The 19,204-nt window shown below is 45.1% G+C and overlaps 1 protein-coding gene across 1 annotated transcript in view; it reads right to left on the bottom strand.

Moving 5' to 3' along the window:
* Positions 1-1,918: 1,918 nt before the first annotated feature.
* ROR1 (receptor tyrosine kinase like orphan receptor 1) overlaps positions 1,919-19,204 on the bottom strand; it is a 369,596-nt gene continuing 352,310 nt past the window's right edge. Inside the window, exon 9 of the mRNA XM_027852854.1 lies at positions 1,919-6,353. Within this exon, the coding sequence (XP_027708655.1) occupies positions 4,929-6,353 (1,425 nt within the window). The 3' untranslated portion in view covers positions 1,919-4,928. The remainder of the gene's footprint in view (positions 6,354-19,204) is intronic.

Raw genomic sequence — 19,204 nt, 5'->3', positions numbered from 1 at the left:
CTTGTCGTGATGAGCATTTTCCTTGACAGTTCGTATTAACCACCAGTCGGGGGATTTTCTTTTTTGATGAAATGGGAACATGCATTTGAACTGTGACAATTACTAGACAGCAATGCATCTGTCAGGGTATCAATGTACTGAGGGAGGGGCCAAGCCTATATGGTTAGGGGCTACATGATATGGTGCAAGCTGTTTTTTCCCCTTTTTGAGATCTATAGCAGGATCTGATTTCTGAAACAAGATTTATCTGTCCTCACACATAGTAGGTAACTATATAGCTTTAACCAGGATGAGATGAGAGAGACTTTTTACCAGGGCATTGAAATGTAGAATCCACAAAAATGTATTCCTTTAGCAGCAAAGACGCTACCAAGCAGCATGTGCACTCATTTAGCAGCATAGAATTACTAAGGAAAACAATCTGCTCCCCTTTTGTTTAACTGAATTGGTCTTAATTAATTGTGTGCTTTTTTTTTCACATCATGGATTACAAAATTGATTTGAAGGTTCCATTCATGCTACTTGTCCTCAGTGTCAAAATTACTACTCTTTCCAGTATCTTGTTGAATTTATGGCTAACACTCATATTGAGCCTTGCTACCTGAAATACACATATTAATCTTATTTGGTCTTTATAACAAAACCCTATGAGGTAAGTGATATAATTATCCCCATTTTACAGATGAGGAAACTGAAACTGAGTTATGATTTGTCCAGCATCATGTAGCTGTCAAATTCTGGAACAGAACAAATCACACACACAAATACAAATATGTGTATGTACACAGATACATATATGTATATATAGACACCCAAACATATATGCGCAAATGTATATATGCACATATTGTGCATGTGTGTGAGTGTAGCCATGTTTTGCTTTGAAGCTCTCAAGGTCCATGATGCCTGCAATTCTGATGACTGCATTTCGTATCAAAGCAATGATTTATCATGTTAAGTTTGGTTTGGAAAGTGGATATCTTGAAATGTATATGAGGACACACTAGACTTCTCTTCAATGAATTTAAACCCTTGAACTAGAAAGTATCAGACATCAACATAAGAAAACTTAGAACACTTATCATATAATCATTGGATTTTCTCATAGCATTCATGGGCTCCTCTACATGCCAAGATGATTTACAGGTCAAACTGACAGATATGATGGTATAACCCATGTAAGGTTAGTTTCATTAAATGCCCATTGTCCTCTTATCATTTCTCTCAAATAGACTAGTGGCCACTTATTTTTATTTATTCCCTTATAAGCTAACAGCAAACATGACAAGGGATGTTGTTTAAATGGGATACTATATGTAAAGTGTTTTGAAAATCTTAGCATTAACAAATGTGAGTTTTGTTATTGTTGCTGGATTTCAGCATGGCACCGTAGATAAGGAACTATCCAAAAAGCCAGGAAGACCTGGGCTCAAACCTACCACTAGCACACACATTGGCCCTGTGACGCTGGCCATGTGACTTTAACTTCATTGCTCGAAACAACTTCCCAAGGAGGAGGGGGTGCTAGCCTGAATTGGTAGACCAGTGTAATTAAAGGTCCAATCCCCATCCCTACATTCCAGTGGATCTCTGATCTCACCAAGGTGGACATTCTCTCCAATGAGGAATATTTCAGTCCACCCATGCTTTTTTGTGTGACCCTCATTCACTTCCTCCCATAAGTTCACCATTGGAGGGTAGGGTTAGTTACCCAATGAGTTGGAGGACCTTTCTCATGTTGTCTTGATGTTGATAGGAAGCTGGTAGAAACTATAGTCATGCATTGTTTTTGACATCAAAGAAAGTTATCAAAGAAATTATTGTTACTCTTATTATTTCAATCTCCCCCAAATCTGTTATAGCAAGATCCAGGAAATGTTGATATTTTATATTAAAAATGTTTTAATAAACAGCAGCATAAAATAATCAGTGTGTAATATCATCTCTGGTGTGTGGAATATAAAACGCATATATTCTCAATATAAAATAGCCTTTCTTAGTACATTTCCATGCTCTTCTAATTGAAATGCCCATAATTAATAAATCAAACATCAAGGAATACAGTGATTAAAATGCATGCAGTGAAAATAAAAAAAACACGGTCAAGGCAATCGATCCAAATATTGCCGTGAGAGATTAGAAGAAAATCTACATCATTAAAAAATAAGAGAAACAGATGAGATAGAAAAGGCAGAACTCTATTTTCACTTCTGCAATACAAAACGTGGACACTGTTTTGTGCAAAAAAAAAAAAAGATATGAAAACAAAGGCATCTTACCAAAAAGCATTGTCAATGGAGCAAATGATAGTTTCAGATTTGTGAAAAAATACTCTTTTCATACAAAACAGAGATACCACGATGTCCTATCGTGGCATGTTAGATCTTCTTAGAAGTGGTTTCAAAATCCAGAAGGTGTGTACCTGAATGTAGCACAATAATTATACAAATGCTGAAAAACAATGCCGTACTTCTTCATAAAACATTAACTCAAACTTATGTTACTTCGTTGCTATAAAAATGTTTGTTTTTTCCAAAGAATTGCTAAATGGCTCATGGAATGCTATTTTCCCTTTTAGGGACTGCTGGAAAAACTCAGATTCACTAAAATTCTGTATTTACCTAAAATAATAAATATTCTTGGAAAAAAATGATTGTCATATGAACATATATAAAATTGTGGTTTGAAGCATCATCAGTAAACAGTTGCATAGCAACAAAAGAAAGAAAATATCTTGCCCTAATTAACCTACCTAAAAATGAAGACACATAACTTCTGAGGGAGCTTATTCACGCCATGAAATCAATGAATGTTAACTCTTGTAGCCTCACAATAAATGCAAATAAACTCCGTTGAACAGCTCAGATATGTTATTTTCTGGGTATTTCAGGAGATGGCATTTGGGAAAACCCTGAGACATTTTTCTGAACACATACTTGCTTTGTTCTTCATTCTAACACTATTTTTAAAATGGAAACATTGAGATGTTTCTAATTCTCTTAACGTTAAATATTGTTTGCAAGATCTACTTCACATCCTATGAGTCTCTTTAATGTTTTTTTTTATATGAGGCACTGTTTCTTAGAAAAGGGAAATGTTTTCCCAAGAGAAACAAAAATCAAATATAAAAATCCCTTCTGTATAGAAACATGAAACCTATGCAAATTCCAAACTCAGTAAAACGTGTCTGGCTGGTAAAGGTCATTTACTCCATGCCTATACCTCCATCTGCGTATTCTAGATAACATCATGTTGCTTCTATTTAACAGATTAAACAGCCCAGTTATTGGTTATCTATAAAATGAGAATCCTGGCTACCCATTATAATCCAATGGGAATTGGGAGAGTGGATTATGATAATACAATTGTTATTTAGGAATCATATTTTTTTTGATTCTGATCAACTTCCAACAACCACAATCATTTAAATGTTGGGATTTGAGGAAAGCCCATAGGACATATCCAGCCCATTTAAAAGGCATCCCTTTAATTAAGTTAGCAAGAAATTTGGTTATTGTCAAGGTCAGTCTGGGGCAAAAAAAAAATTGGGAATCCCAATTAATTGATGGTAAACCATCTTGTTGGTGTTATGCTTCTCTGAACTCTTGGCAATGTATAAATACAAAATGGGGAAGGAGCATTCAGCTGGTACCAGCCACCATACAACACTCATTGGCTTCGTCAATCCAGAGGAGCATCTCCAGAGACTCTCTAGCCTTGGGCTTATCCTTTGGGACCTGAGTCAGGCCTGGAGGTCATGTTCATTCTCATTATCCCTTCAGCTTAATCCATCTACTATGTTAGGACATGTGTTATGAAATAATCAGGCCTCTGTCACCATTTATTTCTGCTCCCATGCCTGACGTTCCTGGATCCCAAGTTACTATAGAGGCTGGAGTGGAATAAATATGGAGAAAAGTTCTAGCTCTAGCACAGCTGAATCAGGAGTCATGAGAAGCATCACAAGGCCTGCCCTTTGGGCAAAAGAAATTTACATCCAAGAAAAAGTATGGGCACCTCGCCATAGAGAAAGCCCGTGGAGAAATGATGAAAACGCCTCATGGCTCATCTTGAATCCTATATTTTAATGTTGTTGGTCTCAAATTCCCTTACTTTTTTGAAATGCTAAGGAATGGAGAGGCTAGTGATCTGGCATTGGAGTCAAGAAGACTTCCTGCCTTTAGCCAGGTGATCTTCAGTGCATTACTTAGCCTCTCAGTTCCCTGGGCAGCTTTCTAAGACTGTGAGTAACAGCCAAGTGGCCCAATCTGCAAGGGTGTAAGGAATTTCCACAATGGGAGTTCCTTAAATGATGAAATCACAGGTCTGGACCGAAAGGAAAAAAGTAAACATCAGTCTTCCATACCAATGTGCACAATGCTTAAATTGAACCAAAGTCTTACCCTTTCTAAACACGAAATTAAACATGGTAGTCATGCAAAAGCTACTGGATAGACTTTGGGGAATATTAAAGCCAGTGGATATCCAATGCACTCTTTGACTCTGATATCCCATCCTGACATTTCTTTGAAAATGACTCTTCATTGGATGATAGTTTTGAGTACCTAATGTGATGTGCACCAATCCTGATGCCAGGTCACACAACATAACGTGGTGTTCAAGGCACAATAGGAATAGAACAGAAGTTCCTTGGGGCAGGGACTGTGTCACTTTTGTCTCTGTATCCCCAGCACTTAGCACATAATGGGTGCTTAATAATTTTTGTTGATTGAACAAATGATTTTTTTTTTTGCTGCCTGTTATCGGCCCATCCTGCTAAGCACACAGTTACACTTCACAGAAGATACTTGTTGCAATGTCTGCTAAACAATCAAAAAAAATCTTACTTTAATAAAATATTTGAATATAAATCTTTTCTACGGCTTTCTAGTTTGTACTGTATATCATAGTTACATAAAAATTGCGTTTTACAGTTCTGCAGAAATCATTGATTCAGTGTGTCCATGAATATTGGAGTCCCCTAGTAAAGATGGTTGTTTGGAGTCCATTTTGTAAGGTTTCTGAGTTTTGTTTCCAAAAACGGTTATGCCAATTCCACTTGGATGATTTGGAAGGGACACATGGGATAGCAAAGGGATGTTCGCCTCCTGATTGGATCCGGAAGAGGGCAAGCTAGTCACGTGGCCAGTGCTGGTGGAGCCACTGGCACTACTGGGTGAACGACTCTTGGGAGGGGGACAGTGTTGAATGACTCTAGGTGGGCCCTGGGGCTGGTAATGAGTTGCTGGAAAAGCAGCATATCCAGGAGGTATCGGGTACCCATTGATGGGGATGAATCGCTGGTTTTGAGGTATGGGGGGACCAATGAAGCCAGCAATCTGCCCCTGAGGTATCCCCTGGGCTGGAAACACGTAGTTGGGATATCTTGGGTTGCTGAGATTGCTGATGGGGCTGGCGCTGAGCGACGTCGTCTGGGTGGTGGCATTACCGCCGGAGGGAGATGTGGAGCTGGTATGACTCGAGATCCCTTCCCAGGAACGGAGTCTGACATGGATGTCCTTGAAGCGCGGTCTCCTAGAAGGAATCTCATTCCAGCATTCCGTCATCAAACTGTACATCCTAGGAGGGCAGTCTTCAGAGCATGGCAAGAGCTGCCGCTTCCTGACCATCTCGACCACCTCCTGGTTACTGAAGCCATAATAGGGCTGGAGTCCAAAGCTGAAAATCTCCCACAAGACGACGCCAAAGGACCAGATGTCGGAGTCCGAAGAGAACTTGCCGTACATGATGGCTTCGGGGGGCATCCAGCGGATGGGCAGCAGAGACTTGCTCTGCACCCTATAATAGTCGGCTGAGTAGATCTCCCTGGAGAGCCCCAGGTCGGAAATCTTCACGTGGAGCTGCTCGCCGATTAAGATGTTCCGAGCGGCCAGGTCCTTGTGCACAAAGAAGTGACTGGACAGGTACTCCATCCCTGCGGCGATCTGAATCGCGATGTGCAGGAAGTCGCCGTGGTCCAGGCTCGATTTGACGGTTCCGTCTTCGTCGCTGCTGCAACCCACATCGGAGTGCGGGGACCTCATGATGAGGAACTCGTGCAGGTCACCCTGGTTCATGTACTCAAACAGCATGCACACCGGCTGTTCCTGGGTGACCACCCCGAGAAGGCAGACGATGTTGGGGTGATGGAGCTCCGCCATGAGGGAAGCTTCCTGCTGAAACTCTGCCCACTGCTGCGGGTTGTTAAAATCTTTCAGGGTCTTGATCGCCACCAGCTGAGCATGGTCCATTCCTGGGAGATAGAGGTGCCCTTTGTATATTTTCCCGAAGGCACATTCACCCAGTTCTTCCATGAAACGGACAGCAGACAGAGGCAACTCTTTGGCTTTGCTCTGTGGGGGGACACAAGTATGTTAATGTTTTTTTTAAAAAAAATTCTTAATGCAAATTTCCCGGACTCTGAAGTCCTCATCCTGCTCTTTCGACCTAGTCAGACCACACCTGGAGTTCTGTCTTCAGTTCTAGGAGCCATATTTTAGGAGGACCACTGATAAGCTAGAGAGCATCCTTAGGGAAGTGGCCAGGATGGTGAAAGACACAGGAATTATGCCATAGAAACAACACTTAAAGGAAGTGGGGATTTTGAGCCTGGAAAAGAAAGGATTTGAGGGCACAGTGATAATGATGGAATGTCCTATGGACAAAGGATGAAGAATTGGGAAGCACAAGACCTGTTTAGCCTGGAGAGGCAGTATGGAAAGGGCATTGGAGTATCAAACGGACATGGGATAAAATCTGGCCTCAGACATGTACTAGCTGTGGGATTCTCTGTGTCTCTGTTTCTTCATCTGTAAATTAGGCAGCCGGATTCAAGTAAAGGGACTGGACTCAATCACCAATAAGGTCCCTTTTAGCTCCAAATCTATGTTCCTACGAGCACATTTGGTGTGTGTGTATGGGGGAGGGGATATAACACTTGATGACCTGTCAGGTAGGAAAGGGATCAGGATGGTTCTGCTTGGGCCTGGGGGTAGCACTAGAAGCAATGAGTGGAAGTCTGAAAGTGGAAATTTTAGGCTAGGTGTCAGGAAACACTTCCTAATGACTTGAGATCGGGAAGACCCAAGTTTGAATCTAACCTCAGACATCCCTTTGGAGAGATGTCACTTAATCTCACTAAGCTTCATTTTCTTGAACTGAAGTTAAAGTGGTTACATTGTGATCCTTAGGTCATTCAGCACTTTGTTTTGTAACTTGTTGATGTATTTGTTGTGTGATACTGTGAATAAATACTATGGTAAAGAAATACTATGGTAAACTAGGGAGGGAGGAGGAGAGAGAGAGAGAGAGAGAGAGAGAGCGCACCAGCTTCAGAGCTAGGTAGACCTGGGTTCAAATCTCTCCTTTGACCCATACTAGTTCTTGACTGTAAGCCCAGAGCTCTAGCTCTTAGACCTAGACCATGCTGCCTCCACAAGAAAATTGAGGCTCTCTGCCACAAGGGCCCTCTTCTTCCCAATCACAGAGTTCAAATCCCCTCAGTACGATCCCTCCTTTTTTCTACTCTTAGAGACCTTTCTCTTTGCCAATGCTAACCTCTCTATTTGTGTATTTAATCTCATTCCCTGACTTCTGGGAGCTTGCCCCAGAGGCTAACCAATGGATAACCCATTGGTTATCTCCTCACACTCTCTAATTTTCAATCTATCCAATGGCTCTGACTTTTCTGTCTTTAAACATGCCCAGTTCTCCATTCATAAGACAACCTTTGCTTGCCTTTACCCGTCCCAAGCTGTCCAGCCTATATCTCGCTTCCTTTTCACAAACTCCTAAAACCATAAATACTAGTGGTCACCACTTCCTCACTTCTCATTCACTTCTTGGTCCTTTGTAATCTGGCTTCTTGTCCTTACCCCCAGACAAACTGCCCTTTCCAAGGCCATTGATTGTCTTTTAATTGTTAACTCCAATGGTCTCTTCCCAGTATTCATCCCTCTTGACTTTTCTGAAGCAAATGATATTGTTGACCCTGTCTCCCCTCTCCCCTTCTTTATAGTTCCCAACCCCTCATCAGTCTCTTTCTTTTTTTGGGGGGAGGGGGGTCATTATGATTCTTACCATTGTGCATGGGTGAACCTCAGGGTTCAGTCCTGGGCTATCTTCTCTTTTCTCTACACATTCTCTCTTGGTAATATCAGGTTCCAAGGGTTCAATCATCATCTCTACATAGAAAAGTCCATGCATGGACCCATTTCCTCTTCTGCTCCAACTACTGACTTCCCTGGCTTCCTTTAAGTCCCAGCTAAAATCCCACCTTCCACAGGAAGCCTTCCCCAACCCCTTTTAATGCAAGTGCCTTTCCTCTGTTAATTATTTCCTATTTATCCTGTATATATACATTTTTCCCATGCTGTCTCCTCCATTAGAGCTAAGCTCCTTGAGGCCTGACACTGTTGCTTTTGCCTCTTTTTGTATCCCCAGCACCTAGCACAGTGCCTGGCATATAGTAGGTGCTTAATAAATTATTATTGATGGATACATGGACTCCAACTCCACATATTCAATCTCTAACTGCCTGGGATATCTCTACCTGGATATCCCATAAGTAATTCAAACTCAATACATCCAAAATAGAAATCATTGTTCTATCATGCATAAATCCACCACATCTCCTAAATTTTCTTTTTCTTTCTTTTTCACTCGAGTTTACAACCTTGAAGCTGTCTTCTCTTTCCCTTTCTTCCCTTTCTCCCCCATCAAATCTGTTGCTGGGTCTCATGTGCTACTTTCCACCTCAACTAGCTGAGTTCTTGTTCTCCTATACGACATTCTATCTCATCTTTCCTTCTCTCCTTCCCTTCACCTCTTAGATGCCCAGACTTCTTCAGCCCTCTGCTGCAGGGTTCCTGTTGACTGGAGCCCTTTGCTGATCCCCCAGCTGGGATTTCCCCTCCCCTATTTATCTGTATATATTTCTTATGCGCAATAGAATCTATAAGCTCCCTGAAGACAGGGGCTATTTTTGCTTTTGTTATCACATTCTCCTATCAGCTCAGATGACATAAGGCCTACAGTAGGCCACTGTTCATGTTTATTAATAATAAAAAACTTACATGTCTATATTTGTCAAGGCTTAGCACAGTTCCTGATACATAGTTTGTGCTAAATAAATGTTTTCCTCCCCTCCTTCCTTCCCTTTTCTTTCCTTCCTTCCTTCTTTTTTTCCTTCCTTCCTTCCTACCTTCTTTCCTCCCTCCCTCCCCCCTCCCTTCAGCTGAAGTAATCTCAAGGACATATCTTCAGAGGACATAATGTGGTAGAAAATAAAGATAACAGGTGTCATTGATATCTTTTCCTTTGAGGTACCCTAAATATTTTACCCAGATCAAAATGAATTCTTTCTCACACTATATTTTCTTGCGGTGTTTCCATTTTGAAAAGAAACTCAGAAAAGTGACTGGGTTTCTCGAGTGGAAGGGGTCTGCTTAGACAAAGTAGGGCTCACTGCCTAGAAGAGCACAACTCTGTTTGAAATCAGAGAAGGCTGTTGGCCAGCAAACCCAGTTTGATCTACAGCATCTCACAAAGATAAGCCAGGGATCTGACACATGAGGTGGCCATGAGGTCTAACACCAGTTCCCATCCGACCGGCTGGAACAAAATCGTCCTTTCCCTCTTTGTCTGACATCTGCAGCAATTCCAAGCTCCCTCTAGTCCTACGTATCCCATCACCTTGTAGCAGTCAGTGGAAGACCATCGGTAAGCCTAATCTGTGACTACACCTCCCTAGGAAACCCCATCATCTCAGAGCCAGAACGGACCTCGCAGGCAATCTGGTCCAACCCAAACATATTAAGAATTACTCTCTATCATCTCCCTTGGTGTCAGCATGTTGAAGGGAAACAACTGTTGAATTGCAAGTCAAAGGAACTGATTCTCTTTGTGTGACCTCAGTCAAGTCATTCAAGGTCTGGCCCCTAGTTTCTTCATCTGAAAAATGAAGAAGTGGGACTAGATGATCATTAAGGACTTCAGGTCCTATGGTTCTAAGATGCCTAGACTCAGACAGCCCACTTTAGGACACCTTTGATGTTCATGGCCCACTCCCCTCCTTTTACAGGTGAGAAAACTGAGGCTGGGAAGGTGGGGCTCTGTTAAGAAGTTTTCCCTTTGCCTCAAGAGATATGAAAGGACCCCAAGACGGTGAAATCCAAGGACTTCTCCAGGACACCTGTAAAATGGTCAAACGTGAGCAGCGACCTTCGTCATCTCACAGAAACCATACAAGTGCAATTTGCATTTCTAAAATTCTCAAGCTCCTCCATGGAGATGAATTTTTGAATTTCCCATAAATCCCATACTCATTTAAGAAATCATAAAAACGCTTCCACAGGCAGCCAGTAGACTGCACGGGGGATGGCCGGAAATTAGCCTTATTGTTCAGGAACAGCTGGTTTACGTTAGACAAATCCTTTAGGCTAAACTTGTTTAGGTCTGGCATATTGTAAATTATATTTCAGTAATGAAAGTGATGTGACCTCCGGCTGACCTCGAGCGGGGTCCGTCTGTTTGAACCAACGTTCCGTGGAAAAGTATGAAAGAAGATGAAGTCATAAACTTCTGGCAGTTCCATTTTGGTGCATTTCAAGGGAAAAGGGGGTTATAAATCTGCCGGGCTTTTGTTTGACAAGTATTTGTCATGCGGGGGATGTACGAGATGTAAAGAAGTGTAAAATACACAGGCAATCCCCCTGCCAAAGTAAATGGAGTACAAAGGGAGAAGGGATGAGTGAGCGCCCACCCCTATCTCTTCATCAGTGCCTTCCATTAGCCCAAGGACAAGATGGGTCCAGTAGGTTATACGCGCTAAGGCAACACGGCTCCTTGGAACTGAGAAGGGCTTTCATTTCATTGTTAACATTTGTGTTTCCCAAAGTCAACACACATCTACCTTGGCATGGTTCAAAAGTTCTCTCTCTCTCTCTCCCTCTCCCTTCCTTCTTCTCTTCTCCTTTCTTCTCTTCTCTTCCTTCTTTTCTTCTCTTCTCCTTTCTTCTCTTCTCTTCCTTTTCTTCTCTTCTCCTTTCTTCTCTTCTCTTCCTTCTTCTCTTCTCTTCTCCTTTCTTCTCTTCTCTTCCTTCTTCTCTTCTCTCCTCCTTTCTTCTTTTTTTTTGATGTTGACACAGGAGCAGATATAACCCTCTGAAATCTAATTTCCATTTCTGTGAAATGTGTCACAGCAACAAGATTTTCATTTGAGTGGACCGGCTGGTCACAGGAGGTCACAGAAGATGTTTCTAAGATCAGGGACCCTTCAGAGGAAAGGAAGGTGAGATGCCTCTGACTCTGGAATAGAAAGACCAGCCCAGTTTGATAACGTGTGACATGTGAGGGACTGATGATGTTGGCAATGATAACAGTAACAACAACAGTAACTAGCATGTATAGCTCTTTAAGTTTTGCAAAGAACTTTGCAAATATATAATTTGGTTCTTAACAATCACCCTGGGAGGTAGATGTTATTATCATTTTATAGATGCATAAACTAAGGCAAGTAGACTTGCCCAGGGTCACACAACTAGGGAATACTCAAGGTCAAATTTGAACTCAGGTCTTCCTGACTCCAGGTCCTGAGAGGCAATCCTGGATTTGTGGTCAGAGGACCCGAGTTTCAATCTTGCCTCTTACACTTACTGATACAAGCTCAATGAGCCTCAGTTTCCTCATCTGTAAAATGACAGGATTAGACGAGATGACCTGTAAGAGCCCTAGGGCTTCTGGCTCTAGGATCTGTGAGTGTGGGCTCACTCACTCCACACCTAAGTGGCGCTGGGCACGTCACATTCTCTCTATGGGCATCAGGTTCCACCTGCACCAAATCAAAGGGCTGAACTAAATTACCTTCAAGGTCCTTTCCAATTCTAGGATCAGGGATTCTGTCATCTCTGGAAAAGAATTCCCTCTCTGGTCATCCAGGCACAGTCAGGAATAGCCAGACTTTGGCCAAGGGGCAAAAATTGTCTTTGGCCAAACTGGCCACTTGTTCTGAGAGGCAGGTGAAGCCATGGGGGCATTTCTTAGAAAACTTTTTTTCTCAGGAGAACAACCTTGAAAGCCTTTGACTCCCGGCTTTAAGAGTTCAGCAGGGAAGCAGGCTTTCCACTTCTCATCAGAAACATGATGGAACATAGAGACGGAATGAGGCATCCCTTGTCAGATCGGGTTGTTGATTGGTTTGGCCAGGCGGGCCAAATTCTGAGCTACAAGGGATGAGTCATAAGGTCCATGGAAGGAGCCCTGGCTCTGGAGGCTGGAATTCAGAGCACCTGAGATTAGACCCTGCCTCTGATACTGATTACTGTGAGATGCTGGGTAAGTCACCTCTCTCTGCCTTAGCATCCTCTTCTTGAGGATTATGTGGTCCAGATGGTGACCTCTGAGCTGTCTGGGTCTGGGTCTGTGATCCCCTGATTTAAGAGAGTGATTATGAACCCATCTGTCATCTATCTGTCTGTCTGTCTACCTGTCTTTATCTATCTTTCTACCCACAAATAGAGGTCATTAAAAAAAGCTATTTTAAAAGGACACTTTACTCAACTGCTGGTACTGTGGATAGGTAGGAATGGTTCTTCTTTTTCCTTCCTCCTTCCTTCCTTCCTTCCTTCCTTCCTTCCTTCCTTCCTTTCTTCCCTCCCCCTCATTCTCTCTCTCTCTCTCTCTCTCTCTCTCTCTCTCTCTCTCTCTCGGTGCCTTTCTTTTCTGGTTCTTATGTGAACAGGCTCAGAACTATGAAACAACTGCCTGTACTCCTAATCAGAAATAACCAGATTTTCAGAGCTTTGGAGGCCCCATCCACACTCTCTCTAGAGGCTGGGCACTTTGGCAAAGGCAGAAGATAAGTGGCCCGGGCTCAGGCATTGCAGCCCTTGTTCCCTGCTTCTGGCCCAGGGTGGGCTTCCACAAACATCCTGCCACATTTGGGCCCTTTTCCAGGAGGGATGGGATAGGCCTTCAGGAGTCTCGTTTTTCAGCATGGCGGTTGGTTTCTCGGGAGAGTTTCCTGGATACCATTTTTCTCAGACACATCCTCGAGGGCCCATTCTGCTCAGATGTGGCTGGAGAGGAGGATGCTAACGTCAGCAGGAGCCTTAACACTTCAGGATTGGAAGGGGGGTCTCGGGGGCCATCTGGTCCCACTCTAAACCAAAAGAATTCCAACTGCAACATCTCCCAGAGTCATCATCCCATCTTTGTTTAAAGACCTCTAGGGAGAGGGAAGCGGACCTCCCCACCCAAGACCAAAGTTGGTGCCTTACAACTTGGTAACTGCTATTCCTCATTCAGGCCCCTAAGGCCAAGCAAAACGGGGTTATGCCCTCTGAGTACTGAGACAGCCATGCCCACATGGGCTCAAAATTAGGGCTTGGCAAATAAACATTTATTAAGTGCCTACTATGTGCCAGCACTATGCTAAAGTACTGGGGATACACTTATACTATCCCCATATTCACGGATTTTGCTTAGAATAGGAAACACCCTGATGGTACTAAAAACACTGATAATTACTAAAATTACATATGGTACTAAAATCACTGATAATTCAAAGTGTTTTGAGTTTCAAGGGAAGAAGAAGGAGGGGGAGGAGAAGGAGGAGAATCACCTAGAATGATATGGTGATTTTATTGTTTATAAGGTGCTAGCCTCACCACCACCCTATGAGACAGGTAGGCCAAGAATGATTTTACCATTTTACAAATGGCGCAGTGGTCAGAGCACCGAATTTGGAGTCAGATCTAACTCTAAATCAATCAGTCAACACACTTTTTTTTTTTTGTTGTTAGGCAATTGGGGTTAAGTGACTTGCTCAGGGTCACACAGCTAGTACGTGTCAAGTGTTTGGTCTGAGGCCAGATTTGAACTCAGGTCCTCCTGACTTCAGGGCTGGTGCTCTATCCACTGCACCACCTAGCTGCCCCAGTCAACATGCTTTTATTAAATACCTACTATGAACCAGGCACCATACTAGGCACTAGGGATACCAGTGTCAGAAATGAAATCCCCCTGCTCTCAAGTTGATTAGGTTCCCTTTGCTGCTGATTTCCTGCATGACTCTGGGCAGTTGCTGTCAGCTCTTTTGTCCAGTCTCCTGCCCCGTAAAATGAGGTCAGACTAGATGACCTCTGGGGATTCCTCCCTTCTAGGATAGGATGGACTGAGAGGGATCTGAATTCTGTGATCCTGGCTTTGCCTGGAGGCAAGCAACTGGTCTGGGGAGGGACAGAACCCAATACATAGGGCTCTTCCCAGCATGCCATGCTGTCTCTGCTGCAGGTGAATGTCTCAACGTCTTCTATTAGAGGCATAACTAGGGTGGAGGGATGGGGTCTTTAATCCAAAGTCCCATCAGCAAGGGCCCTTCCTCTGAGTGGTGGCCCCCTGGTCTGACCTCCCCATGCTTATCAGTACTCCATCGGCCTCCTGAGTGGCACCATCCTGGAGGGTCCCTCCCATGTCTCTGGGCCCATCTTCTCCCACCACGATGCTTTCCATCTCTTGCCCATCATCCTGGGGGTTGAGATGCTCAGTCATGCCATGAGAGCTAGGGTCCAGGGTGACTGTAAGTGCCCTGAAGGGAGGACCCATTTTCACTTTTTTCACATCAGGCCCAGTGCCTGACACCAATAAATGTTTACTGACTCATTGACTGACTGCCAGAGCTCTCTCTCTGGTCTTCCCTCACTCTGCGGATCTTGAGAATTGTAATCCTTGAACTTCTCTGTCCCTTCAGGCCTCACGTCTCACCACACCCCCTCCCCACAGTCATTCCCCCAGAACAGCTGCCCTGGGTGACACTTGGGGATGAATAGAGAAGTAGGGCCATGGAGGAGGGTCGGGCTGAGCAAGGCCCACCCAGCATCTGAGGGGGAGGCTTTGATCCCTTTACGGCTCCCCTGTGTGCCCCATTTAGGAAACACTGCATGACAGCCCAGCCAACTTCATAGGAGGAAGTAAATAACTTTGGCTTTCCAGTCACTGGAGGGGAGGGAAAGGCAGAGCAGGAGGGGGAGAAGGGAGGCCCTGTTTTCCTTTGTCTCTCTGAGAAGAACAGATTTCCTTTGTTTCAGAAAAAGAAAAATAAAAACAGTCATTCAGGGAATCCTAATGTGATGGGAGAACGTGGAGGCTGGGTCAGCATCCACATAAGCTCCTCAAGGACAGGGGCCTTTCCATTTTGTCTTTGATTCCCCAGACCCTGGAGCATAGTAGGCACTTAATAAGTGGAATTAGCAGCTGATGTGCTTGAGCTAGATGACCCCAACTGATTCTCGTAAGACCTGTGTTTCGTAGGTGCTATTAATTATTCCAATTTCACAGATGAGAAGACTGAGGTTCAAAGAAAGAAGAGGACTTGACCAAGGTCACACAGCTAGTAATGGGGGAAATACCCAGGTCTTCCTGACTCTAAATCCCATGAACTATTTGCAAAGAATAAATGAAAAAATCTTTGCAAGTTTGTTTCCTAGGTGCTAAGTAGGAGTGCAGTTACAAGCTGCCTTCAAAAAGCTTGGCTTCTCATGGCGGAAACATCACTCAATGGGCAGTGGGCTTTTCTATTGCCATTATAAACTGTAAATCCTAGGATGGAGGGACAACAGCTCTTTGATTCTGAGGGGCCCTTTGGGATCAACCAGCACAATCCCTCCATTTGACAGGAGAGGAAACTGAGTCCCAGAGAGGGCAAAGATTGTGCGAGCAGAGCCAGGATCTGTGACTCCCAAGGCACAGCCCGGAGCTCAGCTCATCTCTGAGGCTTCCTCTCTGGCTTACCGTCCTGCCACCCAACCGAACAAAGCTAAACCCAAGTGGGCCTGTCCCTTTTGAAAGCCCGTTTTGTTGTGGGAGCATCCGACCCGACGTTTACCTTTCCGCCCAGAGTAACAGGAGAATGCTCCCATCTGATGCTGGCCCCCTGGGGGGTGGGGGTCCGGGCCGGCCCAAAGAGGCCCGCTTCCAGTTGAGCTATCCTACCCGGATGGAAACCAGCCAGCTCTGTCTGTCGCTAGCGTCTTCTCATCCCCAGGTGTTTGGGGCTGCTTTTCAACCTTCCCAGGGAGCCCCCTCACTCCTCCCCTTCCTCCTCCCAATACTCAAGAGGCATCTTAGCACCAAAGCAAGTGAAGACAGATGGAAACGGATAGTGTGCACAAGGCTGGATGAAAGGGGCACCTTAGGCTTGCCGGCGAGGGGCAGCTCATTCCCAATGGCCTGGCAGCAAAGGGGGCACAACGTCCCATCCTTCCTTGCTTCCAAAGTCCTGGTCGCCTGAGCCAGAACCAAGAATTTGGACCAGAGGTTGCCATCTTGGGTGTGACATTTGGGAAGGGACAGAAGCATGGACATATAACCGTAAGGAAACAGGTGTTTAAACGTTGACTCTAATCAACGCACATGCCCATTTCCAAGCCTCTCTTTGGGTCGCTGGCTTCCCCAAGCCCCAGCTCTAATTCCTCCTTTACTGGAAGCCTTCCCTAGCCTCTCTGAATCCTACTGCCTTCGCTCTGTTAATGATTTCCTATTGATCCCATCTATAGTTTGCTTTGTATATATTTGTTTGCATGCTGTCTTCACCATTCGATTGTGTATAGTAGGTGCATAATAAACGCTTGTTGACTAGACTAGGAAGATCTGGGGATGTGTAGACAGTAGGAAGCTCAGGGAACTTGCTATTCCTCTGGCATTCTGAGTTATCATGGGAAGAAGGGAGTGGGGTTGTTCTGCATGGCACTATAAGACAGGTGGAGGTCCCAAAGAGGACGCTTTCAGCTCAGGGTAAGGACAAGCTTCCCCTACGCAGGGAGATGGCTGCCCTGCAGGGTAGTGAGCCCTCCTTCATTGGAGGTCTTCCTACTTGTCAGGGACATTATATAAGGGATACTTGCTGAGGTCCAGGTTTGGGGCTAAAATGAGCATCCTTTAGACTTGGAGATGCTGTGGCAGGTATGGAAAGCCCCCTGTTTGGTCCTGGGGATACAGAGGGGAACAAAGACATAATCCCTGCCCTCGGAGGGCTTATAGCATGCTAGGAGAGACTCACCACGTACACAGAAAAGTGTATCAGGAGAGAGAGAGTAATGGGGCAAAGTCAGACAGTCAACACACGTATGTGAAGTGCCAGGCACCGTGCTCAGCACGGGTGTGTGTGTGTGTGTGTGTGTGTGTGTATATATATATATGTATATGGGGGGGAGATTCAGGGAAACTGAGGCACTTAGCCTGAAGGGAGAGAAAGATCTTTGCAGGCAGAGGAGATGAGGAGGTGTGGCTCCAGGGAGACGGACGGCTGGCCCACAGGCATTTACTTACTGATGAGTTCAATTCATCAACTGAACAAACATTTATTGCCTATGATTGTATTATGTTATGTTATGTTATGTTATATCAGATCACATCATATTTATTATAGGATGAGGATAACTGGCATGTATAGAACATTTTAAGGTTTACAGAGCACGAATTATGTCATTTGAGCCCTGTAACAACCCTGAGATAGAGACTATAGGCATTATTATTCCCATTTTACAGATGAGGAAACTGAGGCCCAGGAGGTCAAGGGACCAGCACACAGTCACACAGTCGGAAAGCTGTAACAGGGACCGACATAGGGCAGTCCAACGGAGGCAGCCCATTTTCAAATGCACCCCAGGATGGCCGAAGGTGCCGTCCCTCAGCTCCGCTGGCCCCTGACTCTGAATTATTCTGTTCAGAAGGTGTGTGAGTGTGCCTGCGCATTTATGCCCGTGCACACTTACACGTGCCTCCCTTCCCCCGGATCTGATGGGCCCGCGGACTAAGCTGGAGCCCGAGAGCCCATGAGAGGCTTTGAGGCCAGGCTGTTTACATTTCGGGGACTTGTGAAGGTTCTGCAGAATGCTTTGTGCCTCTTCCAGAAAAGCGGCTCAGTAAGAACGAAAACAAACATCGGAACCGCTCCAAAGAGATCGAGCCAAAGCGCGTAGGAGGAGGGAAAACAAAGGAGAAGATGGAGTTCACGCCCCGGTGCCCACCCCCTCCCCTTGCCAGGCGGAGCTGGGCCTCCGGGGGTTTGGCATGCTCGGAAGGCAGACTCGTGGGCCTGAATCCTTTCATTCATTCCACAAGCACTTATTAGGCACCTACTGTATACCAAACACTCTCCTAAGGACAGCCCTGGGGATGCGGGACAAGTACAAAACGTCCCCAATTCAACAGGGAAATGACCTAGACCCATATAAGGAAGCACAAAACCCATGGGAAATAAACACCACGCACTTTTTAGGGGGAAGGATCTAAGGCGGAGGGGGTGGGGAGAGATCAGGCACGGCTTCAAGTAGGAAGCAGAGCTTTACTGAGCCTCAAAGGCCTTCGGAGTGGATATACCTGGAGTCAGGCAGACCTGAGTCCAAATCCTGCCTCAGCCACTTAGTAGCTGTGTGACCCTGGACGAGTCACTTAACCCTGTTTGCCTCAGTTTCCCCACAGCACCTACCTCTCAGGGTAGTGGTGAGGATAAAAGTGAGATAATATTTGGAAAAAGCTCTTCCATCCTTAAAGTGTTAGCCATCATGATTATTATTATTGAATGGTGATGGGGATTCCGGGAATGAGCAGTAAGGAGGGAAAGCATTCCAGGCCTAGGGGACCAACTATGCACAGAATTCTTGCCCTGTGGATCCGCCATGTTGACTGGTTAGTGGCTTCTGGGGCCCACCTTGTCTACATGGGCTTCAGCCAAGCTTCACTGTAGTCCCCAGCCATCTTCCAACCACACACCCAGCGGCCGGGACCCAGAGCAGCGCCCTGGAGGACTTAACCCTTGCAGCTCCAGGACTCCTGGCCTCAGGGAGCGCCTGCTCCGCCCCCACACCAAGGCAGCTGGAGGCAGGTTTCACTGGCCGGTTACCTTCCCAAAGAGCAAGGGCCCCCTCCCTGCCCCCAGCCCAGCCCTACACCTTGGAACCCTGATAAAAACTACCATTGATCCTGGAAAGGGAGAGTAATCTACTCCCAGTGGCTTCTCTCTCCACTCCTCCTCCCTGGCTGCCCCTCCCCAGAATGCAATCTGCCTGAAGGCTGACACTGTTTTCACTTTTATATCTGCACCCCCAGGGAGTAGCCCAGAGTAAATGCTTAATGAATATTTTCATGTTCCCACCACCCCTTCCTTCCTCCCTCCTCCCCTCCCTCTCCATTCCTTCCTTCCTTC

The sequence above is a fragment of the Vombatus ursinus genome, unplaced genomic scaffold (assembly GCF_900497805.2).
Source record: "Vombatus ursinus unplaced genomic scaffold, bare-nosed wombat genome assembly UNPS02009824.1, whole genome shotgun sequence".
Classification (NCBI taxonomy): domain Eukaryota; kingdom Metazoa; phylum Chordata; class Mammalia; order Diprotodontia; family Vombatidae; genus Vombatus; species Vombatus ursinus.
The sequence above is the reverse complement of the archived record's forward strand: the minus strand, read 5'-3'. Positions and strand labels throughout refer to the sequence as shown.